Below are 23,109 nucleotides of genomic sequence, written 5' to 3'. Positions count from 1 at the left end.
CGCTCTCTGCTCTAGCTCCAGGCTCGCAGCCCACGTAGATTTTAAATACTACTTGGATGGAAAAACGAATTTGGCTGGTAAAACAGTTGCCCATAAGGACAGATGAACAAGAACCAATATTTAATGTCTTTGTATTGCCTGGCGTATTACGTGATACTAATTTATCCAGTTGGTCTTGGGGAAAACTTTTTTATCACGTACCTAACAGACACTTCTGCATATGAGTAGCGATTCATTCATTCTATTTTACTTTCACTCATCAGAGGAGAGTTTTAGAATCTTCCAAGGGAGTTCTTTAATATGCCACGGGAGTACTACTCCCCAAAATGATTATTTTCAAGTTAATCTTTTATTCTATTTTATGAAATTGAGCAAGGATGACTGGAGAAGCAAGGTGTTAGAATTTAATATTAGCATGATTGTCACGGAAGAGTCCAAAGTTGTTCTTTGAAATCTAAGTTGACAGATGTATCTCGTCTTCTGTGTCTGGATGAAACTGTTGCACCTCCCTCTCAACAAGTGTTAAAAAACTGGGAACCTGGCTTTAGCTACAAAATTAAGGCATAGCTTGGACATTTATCGTTTTAAAGTAAAAAGGAACACAAGTCTAAGAACCAATAATCAAACACAACTTCATGGTTCTCAAAGTTGGAATAATGTTTAAAGGCACGAGCATATGATGTCACTTAAAACAAGTTGCTAGTATCCCTCTGCTTCGTCTACTTTGTGTTAAACACCTGGATTTGATGGTGACTTTGAAAAAAATGACTGAGATTCAAAGACAATCTATACATTAAATAACAAGTAAGCTTCCAAGGCTTAAAAATAGGGACATTCTTTAGAAGCATTTGCAATTATGGCTTCAGAGTGATATAATTATGGCTGTGTGTTTTTCCTGGAGTATGGTCCAACGCCTCCTGCCAAGAAATTTTACTTCATTTATTGATGGATTTGCAATAGAATTTGACCAAGTTGAGAGATTTATTAATATTGTTTAAGAAGAAAAACCCACATTTACCAGAACAAAGATCATTGTTCCACTCGAAACTAAAGAAACCTGCTATTGCTCATTGCTGGGGTTACTGCTGTTAGACACACATCCCTACAGGGTAAATGAAACAGAAAAACCCATGAAAGAAGCCAGTATGAAGAACATGCTGGAAACTCGCAAACTGTCTCAAGCGCAGCTTGATTCCAGTGAAGTACGGTACAGTCCGCCTAGACCACCAGCACTAGAAAGCTCACACCAAGATAAATACACAACCAGAACTCACAATCAACTTCAATACACTACTCTGATTTCAGCATTCTAAACCTATTATTAAAGGGGTTTCCATAACCCCAGACTATATATCATTGCCAACAGACAAGCCCGTATTTTAAATATCCACCACTTTATCAACCTTAAATCAGAATACAAGTATTGCAACACTGAAATTGAGATAAGAGTTTTATAAGGAAGACAAAATTTCCACGGCAATTCGATATCACTGAAATCCTATAACTCCACACGGTTATAAAACGTAGTCCTTTACGTGCAATTACCAAGCATAATAAACTGCCAGTATTTTCCTGCAATTTAAAATCACTAGAGTGAACTGGGTAAATATCCAAGTCCCTAAAAACAGATCCTCTGTCTGGACTGTGTTCTCCCCTTTCTACGGCAAAATACCAGCATTCGAAAAGTGCATGTTAATTTAAAATTGGTCTTACTTTGTATTCTGGAATTGACAAAAGGTGGAGAGAGATTGTCATGTGACCCAAGGTCCCTGCTGGTCATGTGGTCATAGGGAGTCCCATCTCCATAGTTCTGTAAATTAAAAAAATCGTAAGTTTTCATTTCGCATGAATAAATCAGCATATAAATACCCCCCCCCCCCCCGACAACTCTGAGAGCCAAGGAAACTGGAAGTCCATATTCCCACTGTGGAACCTCATTATAAGGGTACTGCCTCTTCACGGGTCCAGTAAGTGAGGGCTCTAGAGTCTGCAGAGTTCAAGTTTTCCTCATGGTAACTGTGAAATCTTACAAATAATAATAGTAGAATCAACTGCAGGAAGCTGTTGACATGATTAACTGAAATAAAACACCTGACACATATAAAATGTACTGCAAATATTGGAAGTTACTACTTTGGTACGCACCCTTAATTTTTTTTTTAAAGATTTTATTTCTTTGACGGAGAGAGAGGCAGCACAAGCAGGGGGAGCAGCACAGGAAGAGGGAGAAGCAGACTCCCCGCTGAGCAGGAAGCCCGATTCAGGACTCGATCCCAGAACCCCGGGATCGTGACCTGAGCAGAAGGCAGACGCTTCACCAACTGAGCCACCTAGGTACTAGGAAGCCCACATTATTTTAAAAAAAGAAAAAAAAAAAGCAAGATTTTGCTTTCAGTGAGAATGACCCATAGCCCATAATGAATTTCTTTTTAGAAGATCAAGTTACAGCCTTTAAACAACATTTGGTTTTACGGTATTGAAATTTCAATGTTTTGGGATAGTTGTTACCATGGTTGTAAGGGAACTGGATCATTCCATAAGTAATTAACATATAAGAACATTAAAATTATTACAACATGACTGCAGAGGAACATCAAAACTTTAGCATAAATTAGTACTTTTGGATTTGGACAAAGCATGCCACGAAAAAAAAAAGTTTTAAAGCAGACATTAATTTTTGGCAGAAATCTGTCATGATTATGATTATCTAATTATTTTAACAGAATTTAAAATTAAAACAATGGTTTTATTTTTTTTAAGATTTTAATTATTTATTTGACAGAGAGAGAGAGCATGAGCAGGTGAGCAGCAGGGAAAGGAAGAAGCGAAAGCCCAACATGGGCTTGATCCCAGGACTCTGAGATCATGACCTGAGCTGAAGGCAGACACTTAACAGACTGAGACATCCAGCTGCCCCTAAAATAATGCTTTTAAACTGTCCACTTATTAATGAAGGAATCTGATAACATATTAAACTGTCCACTTATTAATGAAGGAATCTGATAACATATAGGAAAAGTTAAAATCACCTATATTATAAATAGGGTTCAAATTTCAGACTAAGGTGCATCAAGTAACCATAAAGGAAGAAAAAAAAAAACAAAGTTGATCTGCTCAGCTGGTTGTAGTGCCCATAAAGACCAAGTCAAATTTACTCAGAGGTATCAGTTGGCATGTTAGTCAAAGGGCAGAATCTGCCCACACAAAAAAAGACGGATGCTGTATGAGGAATGAAAATGTATGTCACTTCACTAGAGAATAATTGGAACCCGTAAGGTTCCAAATAACCCTGTTTTTAATCACTTTTCCTCATTTAGAAAAGTTAACTTGAATGATACCATAATCTAGCACTGCCACTATGTCAGTGTATAAAAAGATGTTATATATTTTAATACCTAGCATGGGTTTTGCACTCACTTATTCTATGCCAGGCATTGTATAACACTGATTTTTATTTATTAAGTGTCCTCATCTTAGACAGTGTCCTTGCATACACACTACGGAATTTAAACTGCAAACAGTGCTGCAAGGGAGAGGATAATATCACCACTTGAAGATGAGAGAAGACAGGACTGAGCATGGTTGTTGGGACAAGTCAGCCACAGAAATCAGTCACATGCAAACTCCCTGGATGGAGAAGACAGACAGAAATTACAAAATATTGACTCAAAATTATTCCCCAAAATATTCCCTGAAAAAAAATGGCAGGACAATTACTGAAAAGGAGATAAAAGGACAGTCCTAAGGGACCTTGTTCTCAGAAGAACAATTAAAAGTAGTGTTAAAGTGAGAAATCATAAGACCTTAAGTGTGAATGAGCTAAACAATAGAGGGAAATTCTGTCATCTCCTACACTTGCTGTCAAGGGGAATGGATTTATTTCTGCAAGTGTAGCCTGTAACGTGAGGAGGAGGAAAGATTTCCTCAACCCATCCATATAATGCATTAGGATATCAATTCCAACAGCTGGTGCAGTGGCTCAACAAAGCTCCTGGTAAGCTTACAGACCCTGCCGCACTGTGAAGACCACAGCGAGAACCCACAAGGTCAAAGGACAGGTGGAAATGGACAACAGTGGCTTGCTGAAATGTCCTCATGGTGACAGCTTGATTACCTTCCTTGCCTCTTCTGCCAAAATAGAAACACCCCCACCTCAAATCTACGTGAATACCTACAGTAAAATGTTCCCTCCCTGCAGAATGCTTCATTTATACAGCTGGCTGGGGTGGGGGCACATGTTTGTTTGACTATGTGCTCTCAGTCTATTTTTAATTTGGGGTATTTATATGTATATCAGAAAAGCTGACATGGATTTTGGAGGGCCTAGAAATGATTCCATTAAAAACAGATTATACATTAAAAATCATTTAACTTCAAGTGGGAAGGACCATAAAAGATATTCTAGCTTTATTTCTTCATCTTAGAAATTAGAAAAATGAGGACCAATGAAATGAAATGACATGCCCAAGGTCATATACACACAAATATACATATTGCCAAAACACCCCACTCCATGGTCTTCCCATTACACCCAAACTAACAGCTAAAGCATGAAGGAAAACCATGAAAAGGAGTAACAAAAATTTGAAACCAAATGAATGAATGAACCCAACTGGTGACCAAAGGTATTAATACGACATTTATGAAATGAAATCAACCCTAATTTATTATATAGATTATACTGATCAGCTAGAACTTCATACCCTGTCTTCAGAATTACTCTGTAGTCTACACCAATACATTACAGGGATACTTGGATTTTTTTCAAAGTTGTGCCAGCTACAGCAAATAACTTTCTGTAATGCTGGATCCATAACTGGCAAAGTAAGGCCAAATATTTAATGAAGGATTTTTCTTCTGGTTAGCAGAAGTGGAACAGGTGTCAAATTCAATAACAGCATCCAATAAGAGAAAGAAAAAAAAAAATTGCAAACACAAGCTGATCCTCATTAAACTTAGTATGCATATATATATATATATGTGTGTGTGCATTTGTGTGTGTGAGAGAGAGAAACTCACCTCCAGTTTGTCAATTTACATATGCGGGATGTCTGGTTGTGGGAAAAAAGATTAGATATACTTACCCTGGACGGGCTTGGATGTCCTCCATTCCCCCAGGACCCTGAGCTACTTCTGTCTTCTACATCTAGGGACAAGAGAAAAGTTCTTTAGGCTTTCTTGCAGTAATTCTTCCTTTTTGTATATGCACTTTTAAATTAATGTTTCAAATTAATCTCCTGTTGCCTTTAATTAAGAATCAGGCATGGGGCTACCACGATGATAGTGGCTTCTGACCCATCTACTTAAATTAACTCATTTAAATTCACAGCAGAAATGAACTGGACCCTCAGGAACCAGAAGTATGAACATAAAAATTACTTCCATCTTTCAGTGTTTCATAGCCTCAACTTTTATAGACATGAAACTGCACTTAAAGTTTTATTGAGATCTTTTGTACAAAATAAGTTTAAAACGACACTAATACAACCTTAAATATATATTTGAAAAGGTAAGTTAAGGCAAATATTCACGCCAACATTAGCAGCATCTGTGCTCATAATGCTCGTGGATACTTCTTGTTCTCTAGCCAAGGCTTATTACACCAGGCAACAAGCATACAACAAAATAGACAAGACAAAAAGCAGATTCAGTAATCTATTTCCAGCAGTACACTACAAGAATATTACAATGTGAGTTTTTTGTTTTGTTTTGTTTTGTTTTACATTTTAAGTAAAGACAACACTATCTCAGTATTTTAATTATGGTAACAGAATTGACCACTCGGCTATAATCCCTCATCTGGGCATCGAGATGTGAATATTAAAGTTGTTAAAGCAATGTTTTATCTTGATAAGTGATAGCAAAGAGACCTATATGAGCTACCAGGAAGTGGAAATTCTTCCAAACTCTGGACCAGCAAAGTTCTAACACCGACCATGCCAGGGATTGGGGCTTCAAGTGGCAAAGTGCTCAGGCTGGAGACTATTACGGTGAAGTTATCGTATCCGTTGCTTAAAACGTGTGTTTTAATGTGTTCTAAAGATCAGTCTCTCTATATTTAGAAATGGCTTTGAGATTGTTGATGAAAGGTCCTTGATAAGTATAAAAAGTTTCACTGTTCCATTATTTTGATGGTGGTTGATAACAGACGGCCATCACGAACGTCTGACAGGACTGGAGGAAGAGGTGTGAAACTTCGGTTTAGGAGACATAATCCCATTTATTGTGTTGCCTAACATTTCAGGGATACTGTTTATTCTCCTAATGCACCACTGTCATTCCTTTTATTACTGCTATTTTATTATCAGAAGAAATAATCATAGTATAACTGATTGATTTTGGGGTACAGTGGAATACACAGCATTTTAGACTCTCTTAAGAGATGGGAGAGCAGCAACAAAAGACAATTGTTATTACTAAACTTGAATTCTTTCCTTTTTTTAAAAACAAGTATTTCTGTTCCTTTTGTGGGTGCTTCAGAAGATAATGCAACTGCAAACAAAAGTCTCCCGCGGACGGCTACAATCAGTGACTGTGAGCTTTCAGGGATGTCAAGAAAGCTCTGGGTCCTGCATCCAGTCTGGAGACAGGTGCAAGGTTTTCCCCAAATCTGCGGTTTAGTAACCCCATCTCCTGGCCTCTGGGTATGCCGAACTGAAATACTCGCAGATGTGACTCGGAACGCTCTAGATTGGGGAGTCTGGCAAACCTACACGGTTCTCTTCATCCTTAACCAAAAACCAAATATTTTCAGCAACAAAATGTATAAACGACAAAAATCTCTCAACCACTGCAGATTTTCAAAAATCTGGCATGTCTGGACTTTCTTCTCACCTGAGACAGCCAGCCTGGATTAATTGGAGAGTTTTTTCCCTCTTGCATTTGGCCAAAACGAAATGAAGGAACAGAGTTGAATCCCTCTGTTCCATAAGATTTCACGTTGTTTGGACCCCTTTTATTTTTCCAATTTTTAAGGAAATTTTTAAACACAAAAAGCAGGCAGACACAAGGAGGAAATAGGAGTTGTTCTCACATGGGGGTGATTTGGGGCCCCAGAAAGCATTTGGCAATGTCGGGAGACGTTTTTGGTTGTTACAACATGGGGGGGGGCACGAAGGGGGACAGCGCCACTGGCATCTAGTGGGCAGAGGTGAGGGGATACTGCTGAACATTCTACAAATGTTAGAAAGTCCCTTCCCCCCACCAAAAATGCTCTGTCCCCAAGTGTCAGTTGTGTCCAGATTGAGAAGCCCAGCGCAGAGGGGAAATCATATTAAAGAGCAAAAAGGAAGAGGCGAGTTGGAGAAAAGATGTACTAGAATTTAATTTATAGTTTAGTATGGACACCTACTAAATACATAGTGACTTATGCCTTTTAACCCAGACTTGAGCTGGACTGTTTCAGGAGACCTTCATAAACATCTTCGGTCCACAGAATAAAAAGAAAATGATGGTCAACCAAGCAGCCTGCTAATTAGCAGCCAGATAAAACACATCAAAACTTGAGTATTCCCAACTGGGCAATTTCAAAAGCGAGCAATCCACTAATTAAAAATGCTGGAAGTCTAGCTTTTTCAAAACAGGTTAAATACTGGCTGGGTTCCTTCACAAATAGATTCCCAACCAATCAGATCGGACTGCTCTTTTCCCATCCTTTCTCAATTCCTGACCTCACGCTGCTCTACGTTCCTTTCTGCTTCCTCCCTTTTACTGATCTCTTTTTAACAGGCTCTTCCATCCCCTGGTCTCCTGCTATATCTACCAGATAAGGACCAGTCTCTAGCTCTCCCAAACCTAATAGGACAATTGTATGATTTGTGATTATACTTTTTTCTTTGAAAAAAAAAAAAAAAAGAAAAAATAATCTGTATAGCTGGGTGCTCATTTATCTAAGAGCAAGAAGCCACAGAGGGAGAGCGCAGAGATTTGTAACTCATAATGAATGTAAACATGTTGCTTTTAAGTCATTTGTTTCCATCTGCCCTCCCACTGAGCTTCATCAGGTCTGCCAGTTAGTTAGTGAGCATTTTCTCCACAACTATTCCCGAATGTCCGTCTCGGAGGGCATCTGGGGACCCCCTACATGGGGATCACCTGTATATTCATTTCAAAATCAGCATCTTGGGGTCCACTGCAGACCAACTGAGTCTGGACTGCTCTTGAAACCCATGCTTTAAACAAGGTCCCCAAGTCTCCTGCCTGTGCCCAATGGTTTGAGAACCACCATCCTGCCCTACCAGGAACACAAGACAGATAGATCCATGCCCCCATGACACCAACACGTGCCTCTCTCGCTCCAGAGCTTCAAATTCCCACCAAGATTGCCAGTTTCAGCAGCATTCAGTACACATTCCCATCACCTCTGTATCCAGATACATCTGCATCTTGCCCAGAATCACTTTTTAGTAAACCTGCACGTGGCCTACCCTTGGCCATTCCTTCCTCCCTGCTGATGGACGCAGACGTTGCGCACATTTCTATACCTCCATGGCTTTGTACCTGCTAGTCCCTCTGCCCAAACTGTTCCATCTATCAAAAAATAACAGCAGCTAATGTTTAGCGAGCTTAAGTATGTGTCTGATACTGTACTAAGAATAAGTACATCGATGCACTAATAGTACCCCCATTTCACATATGAGAACGTTGAGGCTTCGATGGAACAGGGAAGTCTCTCGAGCAACCAGCAAACACAGGTGCTGACAACCGCAAAGCCAGGAGTGCTCTTTTCTGACACTGTCAATGCTTCCCTGGAAAGAACTTCATTTCTTTCTATAACCATCTTGAATGTTACCTCTCAAATGTCTTCCCAGGCAGAGTGAAAGTGTTTAGGAGTTAATGCCTATCCTTGGGTCCACAAAAGGTTATAAAATTATACACAACATGAATATACAAAAGTAAATATTTGAAGAAATTGAAAGACTGGAAAATAAAAATAGGGGGACAGTAAAGCCAGAGGTATGATGAGCTTATTTAGATGTACACTGTGATAGACAGGATACTTGTTAGAAAGGGGTCAAAATTCTACAAGGTACTACTGAATGGGCAAAACAAAGAGTGAAATAAGATTCACAGTGAGTATGAGATAAAAGCACACAAATAGTTCAGGAAATCCATGAGGGCAACATAGTAACAAATGAAAAACTGCCTGGGGTAGAGGCTGTCTGGACACTTAGTTCCTGCCTCTCCCTTGTCCTAATGTCACTCTCTATCCAAGATGGGAATAAACAGCAGAAACACAATAATCTGGGCAGGAAAGGAAAGGATAAAAGCAAGTGGATGAGAGAAATTATTCTTCCAAAGGACTAAAATGGGTTCCATTGTTTCAACCTTTTCTAATTTATTTTACCCCACCTAAATGAGGGCAGACTTAGTAACTTCCATGGATGGGATTGACAGCTGGTTTAGGAGGTAACCTGACAATCCACAAACTTTCATTCTAATAGAATAATTCTGCACAAGCCCCTCTAAAATACATGTATTTCTGATCCAAAACACAAAAGCAAAGTTTGGGCTGAACTAGTACCAAACACTCCATTTTGAGAAAAGACACACGGAGGTAATTTTTAATTTCTATGGTTTCCCATCTATACTCATTAAACTTATGATTTGATTACTCAAATGTCCACTTTGTTTATGCACAACTATCAGACAAATGGACAGACGTCAGAAAACACAGCCCGGGGTGTTGGGATGGAGACTCGGATTTCACCGGCCGCTCTTCATTAACCAGATCTTTGGTCTGAGCTAGTCACTGGCTTCTCTGAACTCACTTTCGTCAACTATAAAATAAGTGTTTTTTTTTTTTAAAGATTTTATTTATTTATTTTATATAGAGAGATCACAAGTAGACAGAGAGGTAGGCAGAGAGAGAGAGAAGGAAGCAGGCTCCCTGCTGAGCAAAGAGCCCGATTCGGGACTCGATCCCAGGACCCTGAGATCATGACCTGAGCCAAAGGCAGTGGCTTAACCCACTGAGCCACCCAGGCGCCCCAAAATAACTGGGTTTGAGCTGTACCCTTGGAAATAGGGAAGTCTAGTATATTTGGACAACTCTCCCACAAAAACAAAAATAAAAACAGACAAACCAAAAAAACAACCAAAAAATGATAGGAGGATTTTTAAAGATCTTCTTTAAAATACTAATAAGCTGAGAGGATAATAAGAAATTATCAAGCCAAAATCAAATTGAAGGAAGAAAAGACATGTTTACCCTACGGACATCTGCCAACCTAGAAAATTTAATGGCCTCTTAGGTTAAGAAAAACAGAAGTGAAAACCCAGGAACCATCCAAAGTACGTGTCCAACAGAAGGTAACAGGGATAACAGGACTTCCAACCTCAACGGGTTATTGTTAACGTAAAGAAGTTAGTTAATATTTGTTAAACACTTAGGGGAATATCTGGTCCATAGCAAATTCTCAGTTACCAACACCTGCCCGTGAGACCATAACTTATTAGTACCCAAAATCTAAGACAAGCCAACCATGTAAATCTGTAAAATTGTGATTTATTCAAAGAAATCTGAGTCTCACATTTTTATGACTCATAGTTCTGCTCAACAGTCAGAGACTTTGAAATATTCTTCTGGATTTTAGAAATAGCCAATAAATTTACAGTAAACAAATCCCACCTTTTCCATGAACCTCTACAGCAAAATCACAGAGAGAATCCAGTACATATATTAAATTTCTTTAGTGATTTGATTTACTTTCAGAATATCCCCTTTACCTGTCACCATTGCAAGCAACATACGTTTGTGTTCTGTATAAAGGATATGCTCTCAAAAGTTATACATGCTGACCTGAGGCCCAAGCTAAGAACACAGACTGAATGTTATATAGGTTTAACCTTGATTTGAAATAAACAGTGTTATGTTAACTAAATTGAATTTAAATAAATAAATATATGAAATTTACAAAAAAAAAAAAAAAAAAGAACTAAGTGTGAGTTAACCTAACTCTATTGATTTGGGATAATTAGAGTTGTGTATTGGTCCTTCCCATACTTAGCCAAGTACCCAAGGCCCTAGAGTTTCATGAAGTCAGAAAACTGAAAACAGGAAAAGTGTTTTATCTGAGCTGCTTTAAAAGTCTACAAATCCCTGCTCTTGTAGAAAAAGACTGATTTCCTGATGAAAACTCTACACACTCGGAATGCATTGGGAGATCGAGGCTAAGTTCTTCCTGGAAAGATAATCACCCTGAAACATGTTGAGGTCTACACTGTCTCAAATCCTTTGCTCTGCAACAACAGATACCATTAAATATCCGCCACACCATCATGGAGACTCACAGACTGGGTACATCTGTGGCTCCTACTAATTTCCTCGTCCAGGAAGAACCCTTGGCTGAGCCCTCCACACAAACTGAGATGGCATATGCTCTCCGTCAGTGCCAGATGAATTTAGAGTTCAAAATATTTCATCAGCAAAGAGCGTGTTAAGGATGTGCACATTTTCATTAGCACTCAGTATAATAAGAACTCTAAGTAGAGTAATTTGAAGTCAAATTTGAGTACCAGTACAGATGAAGGAAGAGGTGAAAAGCTTCAAGTACTGACGGACAGTGTCCATACAACCATGATTGCTTCTTTCTTTTTCCGTAAGAAACAAGATATGCTTCATAATGAGTGATCTGAGCACCGACAAGAAACTTCCAGCACTTTCCAAATCTGACTGAGCAAAAGAGGAGGGCGGTGGTGATGAGTCTCATACAAATTTGAAGATACTTCAGGAACAAGGAACAGAGACGAGGGAGTTCCCTTTCCAGACCATTGCCATCAGGGCTGGCTTGCTGAGCGCTAATGGATTTCCTTACCAAATAAATCTGAAAACCCAAAAAGTCTAGTACAAGATGATCTTGTAGTTCTCTATATAAATATATATTTGTATGTGTGTGCATAAGAAGGTAAAATGCATAAAGAAAGGTAAAATGTGGATATACTGGGTGAAAAGTATAGTAGGAAAATTTGTTCAGAGAAGAATCATTCCAGTATTTTAGGCTTTATTAACCTCCAACTTAAACTTCTACTATTAATATGTCCTGTAGTACACTCTTTAGAGAATATTATTTTCCTCAAGTTCAAAACAAACGTTTTCAAAAATGAAAACGAAATAATCTCAGATATTTAAAATATGGAGTTAATGGCATTTTGCGGTGCTACAAAAGGGGAAACACAGTTTCAGATAACAAGAAAGTCAGATCATATGAAAGTAACAAAATAAAATGCATAACTTTTGCATTATAAATGTGCTGCTGTTTGTTATTCTGAACCTCAGAAATGTTCTTGAGAACTCAAGCTGAGTAAATGCTTATAGTGTGAAATTGACAAAAAAGTAACCTTGAAATCTTTAGATCAATCCATATCATTTGGAACTATCAAAGATCATCTAATTTGGGTAATATTCTAACTTGAGTACTCTTAATGTGAAACACTATTATTTAGCAACCTTCCTTTTCAAATGTTTGAAACTAACCAGAGCCTTCCTCTTAAAGAGAAGTTAATCCTTCCAAGATCTCATCATTCTTTTTTTTTTTTTTTTAAGATTTATTTATTTTTAGGGAGAGAGAAAACAAATGCACAGGGGTGAGTGGAAGAAGGAGAAAGTCTTAAGCAGACTCCATGGGACCCTGTGATCGTGACCTGAGCCGAAACCAAAAGTCAGATGCTTAACCAAGTGGGCCACCCAGGCACCCCCAAGATATCATTCTTAGCGAGAGCCATGAATAACTTGAGGCAAGAATACAATATGAATTGTATTTGCCTCCTTTGACTTTTTGAAATCTAATCAATCTTAAAAGCACTTAATAAAAATCAATCTTACTAAAATAATATTCTTAACTGATTTCCAACCTGGTGAGAATAACAATCAGAAATAAGCTGCCATATCTAAAGACCAAAAATAATCCAACATACCATCTAACTCCAATGTTACAGAGATCAGCCTCAACAGATCTAAATGAAAAGTGAACATATTTGGGGAAGTTTTTAACTAGGTGCTTGATGACTTTAAAGATGTACTTACAAATATACATCACAAAGTATGAGAAATAAAAGACACATACTTTAGAAGATAATAAACAACAAAAAATAAGTGTTAAAATATACTTCATTTCCTAATAGAACAGACGATATAATTCTTACGCACATGTAATTATGCATGCATTTTTCAAATCATACATGTAATTATTATGTGGCGAAGTCCATAATACTGTGATGATTTAAGATACAGGAATTTATTTTTCTAAATGCCTACTTGATAAATGATTTACAATTTATCCAATTGTAATCCAATTAAATGTATTTCAATGCAGGGGGAGAAAGCCAAGATAAAACACGTAACAGTTTTATCCTTTCTTCTTTTTTCCCCCCAATACCTCTTTTCTCCCTAGGGTGCCATTCGTGTGGCTCTGGGAAAGGACTGCTGGCTTAATTGAAATATTTGTAGGCTGTAATTGCTCGGCATCACCACAATGGTCCACTTCTCCCAAACGACATCCATTCCTTGTGCTTTTTCCTTCTTCCATTTCCTTTCATACTGGAACCAAGTCCACTTCCCCTGTCGCTTGCAGTCTTACCTCATTCCACTCCCTATTTACAGATGTTTCGTTGATACTCGTGAAGCCAAATAGCTTTAAATATTCACAAATCTTCCCTAAAATTCGGTTTTCTAGCACAGTCGCTCTTGCTTACAATAATCACTCCCGTAAACTGATTTTCATTTCATCCTTTCAACATCCCAGTCTTCTACCTGTGCTTAACACTGCAGCCTCTGACCTGGCTGTGACAAGCAATCAATCTTACATGTTATCTTCAGGGGTCATGCCTTAGTTTTAGGCCAATTTTCTTTGTATTTAGGCTCAAATGTGCAAACCACACTATATTACTCTGCAAAACATCAATGAGAAGGCTTAATTAAGTAACACTGACAGATAAATCCATTTCTTTCGCGGTAATCAAATCAAAGCAGGTTGACATAACACAGGAACTTAATACAGTTATTCCCTTGTAATTGGAAAAAGGCCCTTTACTTCTCATTAAAGCAATCTTCTGGGTATTGGCATAATAAGAAGGCTCAGAGCTTTAATACTGCCCTATAAAAGTCTCAAGATACAGACCCCTTAAGCAAACAAGCCAGATTATCTAATTCCTTGATCACAGCAGAACATGTAGTTCCTACTGTTTTAAACTACTAATTCTTTATCTCTGTTGCAATTAAAAAGAGGTAAATCAGTATCAAACACATACAATGGAAATTTGTAAAAATACATAAACTGTTTACAGTTTTATAAATCTATCTCCACACGTATTTGAAGGGAAGAAGTCCATTAAAAATGAATTTGAAATACTTTGCAAATGTGAAATTATACCAGCTTGGATCAGGGGGAAAATCTCTTTATTTTACTTAATGGGCTCAACAGGATACATTTTGCCTAAATTTACAGTCTGATATTCAAGCATACAGTACAATTTTGATCATGGGAATTATGAGGCAATGGAATTTGAAGAAGGACATTCCATTTTTGTGGCATTTAAAGAACAGTAAGTCACCTGGTCAACTGAAGACTGCTCTGACCAGTCTGAAAGCCACAGAGAACTCAACATTACACCATGTTCACATCCCCAAACTACACAAAATCAATTTCCACCCTTTCACTCTAATTCTGAGGGAGCTTCTGCTACTTACGGACTGGTACCTGATCACTCTCAACGTGATTCTGGCAACTCTTTCAAAAAGGATAACATATAATGGAGGGTTATAATTCCCAAATGTGGCTGACCACCAAAATCTTCCAGGAATTCCAAACAAACAAACAAAAACAAAAAACAATAAACAATGATATCCTGGCCCAACTTGGCCCCCTAGTCAAGGAAAAAAACCAAGGGTTGAGGTCAAGGCAAAACATATTTTCAAATTTTTCTTATACCAATCTACTTTTTTATTTTTAAATGGTTTTCACTGGAGCGTCTGGGTGGCTCAGTAGGTTAAGTGTCTGTCTTTGGCTCAGGTCAGGATCCCAGAATCCTGGGATCAAGTCCCGCCTGGGGCTCCCTGCTGGGCGCGAAACCTGCTTCTCCCTCTCCTACTCCCCCTGCTTGTGTTCCTTCTTTCGCTCTGTCTCTCTCTGTCAAATAATAAATTTTTAAAAATACCAATAAAATAAAATGGTTTTCATTCCAATGCACTTAAATGCACTTAAAACTATGTCATTTGCTATCACCCAGGTCCTTTTACCACATTAGTACTTCCATGCACATTTCCTAAGATCAAAAGTAGTAACAGTTATCAAAACCAGGAAACTGACCATTGATAAGACAGAGAGAAACTACGGTACTTTCTACTCCACATTACATGTTCCCATTTGTCACCTCTTCCCTGTTTTGTGGTGGCCACAGTGTCGCCGCCACCCAAGATGACCTGCGAGTCATTCCATAAACAACAACTGATCTTGAGTAAATGAAACACACTTAACCAAGAACAAAAACCAAAAAAACAACCAACACACAAAATCCAGGATTAGCCACTGCATTTAACCATCAGCTAGCCCTCTTTCATCACTTTGAATCTGAAACGGTTCCTCCGTCTTTCTTTGTGTGACTTTGGCATTTTTGAAGGGTACAGGCCAGATTATCTAAGTCGTCGTGTGTGCTTGAGTATCAGTCAGACTGTAAATGTCTCTCAATTTGGGTTCATCTGATGCTTACTCATGATTCACGGTGAATAGACTAGTACAAACGTGGCCTTGTGTCTTTCCAGGGATATCACGTGCAGAGTCACGGGATGACAGCCTTGTCTGTCCCCTGGTTTGTTACGCTCACTTCCTCATCTGGTCAAGGTGTTGCGGGAATTCATCACTGTACAATTACCACTCTTCCTCGTGCAACGAATACATAATCCATAGGGAAATACTTTAAGACCGTTACAACCTATTTTCAATTATGCACTTATTGAAAAAATTAAAATATGAAAGTGTATAAAATAAGAAATGAAAACTCCCTCAGTCCACACACTCCCCATCTTTGTGCTAGTGATAACCCAAAACAAGTTCCTAGGCAGCCTATGCATCCTCTGGTCTGTGATCGACGGATTTTTAAAATTATAGAAATTAAGAGTAATAAATGTAAAACTTGACTAAAATGTCTGTTTTATCTGCATGAATGGTTAAGAAATATTCCAAAAATGTTTATTTAGGTTCTAGCAACATCTCAGTGGGTATAATTATTAGTGGTAGCCTTGTGACCAAGGTGGCAGACTAGAGAAAATGAAGACCGACAACTAGTTTTGAAGGAATTCAGCCAAAATGAAGCCAAGATTGAGCACCCTACCTTTGAACCAATGTCATGCATAAAACCAAGTTAAATCATTCATTCTGGAGTGGATGCTGTCCCGAACAGCTACTTGGTTCACTGCCTCTTTCCAGCACGTTACATAAACCACTACGTAGAAAGGAGACCCACCATAGCGGGAGCACTTCCCAATTAAAATCGGACGGATGGACAAGGACAGTGAGGACAGACAGAAAAAAATCTAGAGCGGTTTTCACAGCCTGGAACAAAAAAAAAAAAGAAAGAAAGAAAGAAAGAAAAAAGTGGGAAACAGATCTAAAAGTTTTAAAAGTGGGAAGTAAACTGACACTTTAAAAAGCACATATTCTCACTTTTAGAATCAGGTATACAAACGAACAAAAAGTGAAGAGAAAAGCTTGAGGACAGAAAAGATTGTAAGAGGAACTTGGCCATCTGACAGAACATATGCATATCATACAATATTGAGGGAGTCCACTTACTGTTATCAAAACAAGGTGAAAATCCTCTCTTTAACCTTGGGCCAAAAAGCTCATGCCATTTTATAAACTGAACAGTGCTGGTGGATTTCAACTCCGACTTACAAATGCTTAGAAAATTGTCCTCACAATTCCTCCTCAGTCCAACACTGGGCAGACACAGGCAAAGGTGTTTCTTTTCGGGCTTATAAACTGTGTGTGTGTGTGTGTGTGTGTGTGTGTGTGTGTAAAATCAGCATAGACACACAAATACAACACACACAAACTTGCTAATAGTTTCTTGATGTAACGATCATGTTTAAAACGGTTCCCAAATGTTGCAACTTGCTCAAAGGACATCACCTTGTTTTTGATCAGAGTAGAAAAGTCTGCCTGGTGACTTACGGGTTTTACTTTCAGCTCCCCATAATGTAACCATGCTTTTGTATCCTGCTTCCTGCTTTCCAAAGTGTTTTTTTATACTCATGTCATTTTTAAATGATTTATCTAGAATCACAGAAAATATGAAATTGGGGTCCAAAGGAGTTGCACACTTGAGCAGGAACACACTATCTTTCAAAAGCAGAAAAACAAAAATCAAAAGAAAAAGATTGGCCTATAGAACAGAGGCCTGGTAAACAGAACACTTGCTGAATAGGAAGGTTGGATAGTATGACAGAGACTGAGTTTTCGTATCTTGGAATGCGCACTGTTTAATCATGTCAGCAGTGAAAACATCATTGCCAGTCTCCCTCGGAACCGTCCGGCATTCTACACAAGACCATTTCACCAACACAACACAAATTCGGCACCGGACTGAGAAAGACCAGGGCTGTGATGGCAGTTCTGCAATGACAAAGAATGGATTCTAGCTTTCCCCAAAGACGCTGCTCCTCTTACTTTCACTTTCAAGTGCTTTAAGACACTCTCCTAACAGAAGCAGTCAAGTTCATCTGCACAAATATTCTCGTCCAGCTTTTGGAGGCAGTAATGGAAATGCATTCAAAAGCATCAGCGCGTCTTTTTCTCAAGCTTAATGGCATCAAATAAATAAGAAAGCAATATTTATTGCTTCTTTTTAAAGCAATAAATATTGCTTTCTTTTAGTAGGTCTGCAAGTTGGATACCGCCTGCCTTCTGCCCGTAGGATAGCCAAGGAGCACCGGTCAGAAATCGATGAGCTGCTGTGATGTCCTGGTCTTACAAATTCACTAAGTGGAAGGGTGAAAAGCTGTAACTCTTCCTCAGGAATGGAAGAAATGTCCTTAGTTTGAAAGGAGATAGAAATAAAGGCCTGAAGAATGACAATAACCAGGCATCTTGAAAGAAACAAGAAGCAGGGAAGGGGTCCAGGGAAGCCAGAGCTGTCAGTAGAAAATAATGATTTATCTGATGAGATTAGCAGAAAGTTTGATTAGCAAAGATGCCTTCCTAACATAGCAAAGATTGTGATGCTACTTTAAGATTTTGTTGTAGGAAAAAAACAGTGCCTGCCAAATGTGGTCTGTAACAGCCCAGGCTAGCCATGAGTGATACAGTGGGAAAATAGCCACTAAGCCAGATTTTATTTGATTTGTACTGATGATTTTTATTAGAATACATGGATCATTGCTTCAACCTTTCCATGTAAAACCAAATCAAATTCAAAAACTCACACATCAGTCACCTAACCTTATGTCATTCCTTCTGCTTTACTAAAGTTGAGCCACATTTCAGCTGATCTGTCCTCGATAAATCGTTCAGCTACTCAAAACTCCTGGGCCAAATTCTGGGAGGCAAGTGGTACACAAAAGAACCCGCAAAATCTGCAGTTACAAACAAGAGAGCCAAAGAAAGGAACACTGCAAGCCTCATATAGGCAGAATGAAATCCAAGCAACATATAGACAATGCAAAAGAGGTTAAAAAGGATCCTCCTCACTGTATCAACCCTACTGCCATTTATCTTTAAAAGGCGCACCCACCCCTCAGCGCTGCTTCCCGCTTTAATTCAAGGCAGCCTGTAGGACCCGGCCAAGCAGTGGCTCTGGGACCAGAGGGAAGTCCACCATTGTGCCGTCTAAGGAGGCCTGCTCGGTTTTACAAATGAAGAATGATCATCGGTTCTACAAACAAAAAACATTGCAATCCTTAAGGCCAAAAAAAAAAAAAAAAGTAAATATTAAGTATTCGGTATGTGGAAAGCCTCCACGTTATTTCCACAAGCCACTTCATGAAAAGGAATGAAATCTAATTCCATGAAGCATGGCGACGGGTTTTCAAAGAAAAAGTGCCCACATCCTATTTCCCACTGCTCTTTTACTTTTTTTCCTCTGTGCTTTAGCATCTTTCCTTTCTTCCTCAGCAACACTGCAGGTTTCAGCTTCCACCTGGGAGCAATGGTTCCTGTTTGGATATCCACTTCTAGTGAACACACCCGTCCGTCTTCAGGACTCCCTTCCGTGTCCCGCGTGAGTCCTGAGATGCACCTTATTATCTTCTCTTCTGGGAAAGTAAACAACTCTCTCAGCTAAAGGCCATCCGCCCCCTCCACCCCAAGGTCTTCCGGAGGCTGAGCCTGTACCACTGGGTAGTGCCCGCCGACAATCCAATGCCTCTGAAAACTAGTGGACACCGAACCTTCAGGTCCCTGGCAGACCCCTCTGAGGCCAAGGTGAGGCTACTTTCATCAGCCCCCACTCCTCCTCCCCTGATCACACAGGAAGTCGAGCTCTCCCATCCTCCTCTGCAGTCCTGTGGGACACGTGACAAAGGCTGGGCCAATGGGACGGGAGCGGAAGTAATGTTTGCCTTGGCCAGGTCTGGCCCCTAAAACCACCACTCCATGCACTTTCTCTTTCCTCTTTGTTCAGCAGGATACAAAGAAGCTGATGGATCCCTGAGGCCCCTGGGATGGCAGAACTGAGGAATGAAAGAACCCAGACCCAAGGACAGACTACAGGCAGCCCAGCCTACCCCGGTGGGTCTGCGATACCAGCGGGAGATAACCCTTTGCCGTGTTAAGCAACTCAAGTTTGGGGGTTGTTTGTTCCAGCAATTAGCATACCCTGACTAATGCATCCTCTGAAACAGACTTCCGAGAATTCTGGCGCTATGATTCTATCTTCCAAGCAAAGCAAACACACGCAGTTAGAGCTGGCACTAGTCAGAATTGTGAAGCAGGGGAAACTGGCCTTTGAACTATCCTTCTCTCCCTTTCAGACTTGTTTTCCCCTCTTAGCATTTCCTCCCTCTGAGCACCAAATGTTCTCAGGCTGCTCAGTCTTGTCTGTCTCAAGAAAATAAATCCAATACATTCATTAGCCATTCTCTCTCTCTCTCTCTCTCTCTTTTTTTTTTTTTCCCCAACCACTATCTTTCTGCCGTAAGTGTTGAGCTGCTTGATACTTGTGTGATTTGGGAGCTATTCTTTAACTTCTCAGATTCTGGGTATCCTCATCTGTAAAATGGGAATGAATGCCTCCATCCTCCAAGACTGTTGTGATGATCAGAGATAATTTAAGAAAAATGTCCCCATAAAATCTGGAACAGAACAGGCTCTCAAAAAGGGGGTGGGCAGACAACTCCTGTTTTTATTAGGATTACTATTAGTATCATAGTATGATATTTGACACCAAGGGATATAGAAATCAATCTAAAATAGGGCTTTCTCCCTGAAATATATAGTCTAGACTGGAAGAAAAAAATCATACATAAATTAAAAAGCAGCATTTGATAACCAAGAATGATGAATGTTATGGAATTTTAGAGAAAAGAGGGATACCAGCTAGAATCTTCTCTTGCCAGATCGCTGCGGTTTAGGGTGTGGAAAAGAGGAAGAACGCAGGCACAGCTTGGCCAGCAGTGCCCACACCACGTGCTCATCTCCCCAACTCCTCGGTCAACCCTGCCGCACCAGGGACTCAGAACCTGCACTAGGGAGGTCATTTACACCATGGAAATCGGCAAACATGACAAATCAGGGCTTTTTTTTTTTTTCTTTCTAGAGCAGATTATTAAGTATTTCTCAGCACACCAAAGAAAATAGTCATTCACTGTGAGCGATTTTTACTCAAACTACCTCGCTGAATTCCTACAGTCCCTACCCAGGGACATCGCATCATCCTCATTTGACAGATGAAAAACCAGGCCTCACAATGTGAAGTGCCTGGCAAAAAATCCTATTGTCTGCACGCCCCAGACGAAAACATAGGCAGCTGGCAAAAGTGAAGGGTGTCCCTTTCTCAGCCTATCAAACTTATTTTCCCATGAGCACAGAAAGCTATTCCTTAAAAAAACATCAGAATTCAGGCAGACTACTCCCCCTCCCCTTTTTTCATTGTTTCTCATTTGCTCCCCCATGGAGCAAATTTTCTTAAGAATATAATCCACATTTCCCACCATCCTATCATCACACACCCAAGTCAATCTTTTGTACGGATGCCCTTTTAAGGGTGACCCATTGCTCTGTCCTGAGTAATAGACTTGTGCCTACTGATTAGCAGAAGTCACGAGCAATCTTACGATCAGTGCCTTCCCCTACATCTGTCCCCACCGAGGTAGTCTGTTCTGTCCCAGGCTGAGCTGTGGGCAGCGGTATGAGTTAGTCCAGGTTGAGGAGGAACTGGGATACCTCTTGGATTGGGAAGGGGCCGCTGACATTCGTTCAGTAACGACTGCTCTCAACAGCTGCTGGTCAGGTGTGGGCATGAGTCTGGAGTGTAAGAAAAGCTAGGAAACATCAACAGGTTTCTGGTGCTGCCTGAGATCCCAGAAGACACCGGTACCAAGGGTGACTTTAAATGGCCATGGGTGCTGGCCATATTGGTAATCCATTATCACTCCTTTTCTGCCTGACCGGAGTTGGGCCATCTTACAAGATCCAAAGCCTTCCAAGGACAGAAAAACGAATGTGCAAAGGCACTGAGGCACAAGGGAATATCCCCCACGCAGGAGATGGCAAGGCACACAATGAGCAGGGAGAATAAAGGTGTTCCAGGGGCAGTGGTCACCAATGAAGAAATGCGGAATCTGGGCAGGGCCAGAGGAAGACAAAGTACTGGGAAGTTTACTGTTCATTCTAGAGACTTTAGGCAGGCACCAGAGTATAAAAGCATCTCCAGTTCATGTTTACATTTTGGAAATGGTAGCCATGGGGACAATGGTTGTTAAGGTGAGAACCTGGAGATAAAGAGGCTCATTAGGAGACAAGAAACTACTGTTACAGCAAAGATAACAGACAATTCAGGATCACACTGGGGAAAGAGAATAGACAGAGGTTGACAGCTAACTTGGGAAAGCAGGGCAAGTAGTCGGGGATAATACTCGGGTTTTTGTCTGATGGATATTTGTGCTGGTTTAGAGGTAGGATGGTAAAAAAAAGCATATATTTTAGACATTCTGTGTTCCGAGAGTCCACTGGTCACCCAAGTAGAAGTTGCAGCAAAGTAACTGACGATGTGGGACTGGAGCTCAGAATGGAGACCTAGATGAAGGTAAATTTCAGGCACAGTCTAATTAAAAGTCCTTTTATAAAAAGAATTTACCAGCCCGGGTAAGTGGAAAGTCCGGAGACAAGGCAGATTTAGTAAGGGCACACCCAGTGGAGCCACCGTTATTTATAAAACCAAAGCTTCCTCCCACACTTCCACTCTGCCACCTTCAAACCTTCACTCCAAAGCGGAAATCCATCATGATCAGAGCCTTTCTAAGTCTACATGCTTCTTTCTTCCCCCCACTTACTTGGGAAGTGCTTGGTTTACCTAAGAACAAAGTTTTTCCTCACTTTGCTTTGACTGGAACCATCACGGAACCAATCCCTAAAGCCACAAGATACCCAACCAGATTTTCGAAGACCAGAAGGACCCAAGTTAAAAATCACAACAAAGGAGTTAGGGTTACCCGGGTCAGTACAGTCCAATCACAGATGGACCTGGAAACGTCGTGATCCCACACAAACTACAAGGACACCACACACTGAGGAGGAAGTGGAGTATATCGTCGTGAGACAACCACAACCGGAGATAGAGCCCCAGGTGCCACTGGGGGGTTGGTATGTAGTGTGTGGTGTACAGGCAGAGAGATCTTTGTAAACGGGCATGCAGGTCCTATCCTGCCACTCCCTCCTTGAACGCGTCAACATCTTCCGCTTGGTGTCAGGATAAAAGTTCTTAATTACGGACACCAAGGCCATTTTCGTCATGCACTCACAGACGGTTGCCTTCTCCTCCAGTTCCCCACCCCCAGGCCCCAACCATGCTCAGGGACACCCCTGGCCCTCCTGCTGCAGAACTTGAACGTGTGTTTCTTCTAACAAAAGAAGCTCCAGCCCACTCCCACCACTTCACTCCCCTGCTTGGCCTGTGTCA

At 40.1% G+C, this 23,109-nt stretch overlaps 1 protein-coding gene across 21 annotated transcripts in view; it reads right to left on the bottom strand.

Annotated features, from left to right (window-relative positions):
* The window catches only part of TCF4 (transcription factor 4), a 351,743-nt gene that overhangs the window by 228,259 nt on the left and 100,375 nt on the right, over positions 1-23,109 (bottom strand). For 20 of the 21 annotated variants that reach the window (XM_082699639.1, XM_082699615.1, XM_082699616.1 and 17 more), the window contains 2 exons: positions 5,085-5,146; positions 1,714-1,810 (listed from right to left, as the gene is read on the bottom strand). In XM_082699639.1, coding sequence (XP_082555765.1) covers positions 1,714-1,810; positions 5,085-5,146 — 159 coding nt within the window. Of the gene's footprint in view, positions 1-1,713; positions 1,811-5,084; positions 5,147-19,064; positions 19,265-23,109 lie in introns of those variants that run through there. The other variant, XM_082699628.1, reaches the window with a different exon arrangement.

The sequence above is a fragment of the Mustela nivalis genome (genome assembly GCF_964662115.1).
Source record: "Mustela nivalis genome assembly, chromosome: 14".
NCBI classification, from domain to species: Eukaryota; Metazoa; Chordata; class Mammalia; order Carnivora; family Mustelidae; genus Mustela; species Mustela nivalis.
The sequence above is the reverse complement of the archived record's forward strand: the minus strand, read 5'-3'. Positions and strand labels throughout refer to the sequence as shown.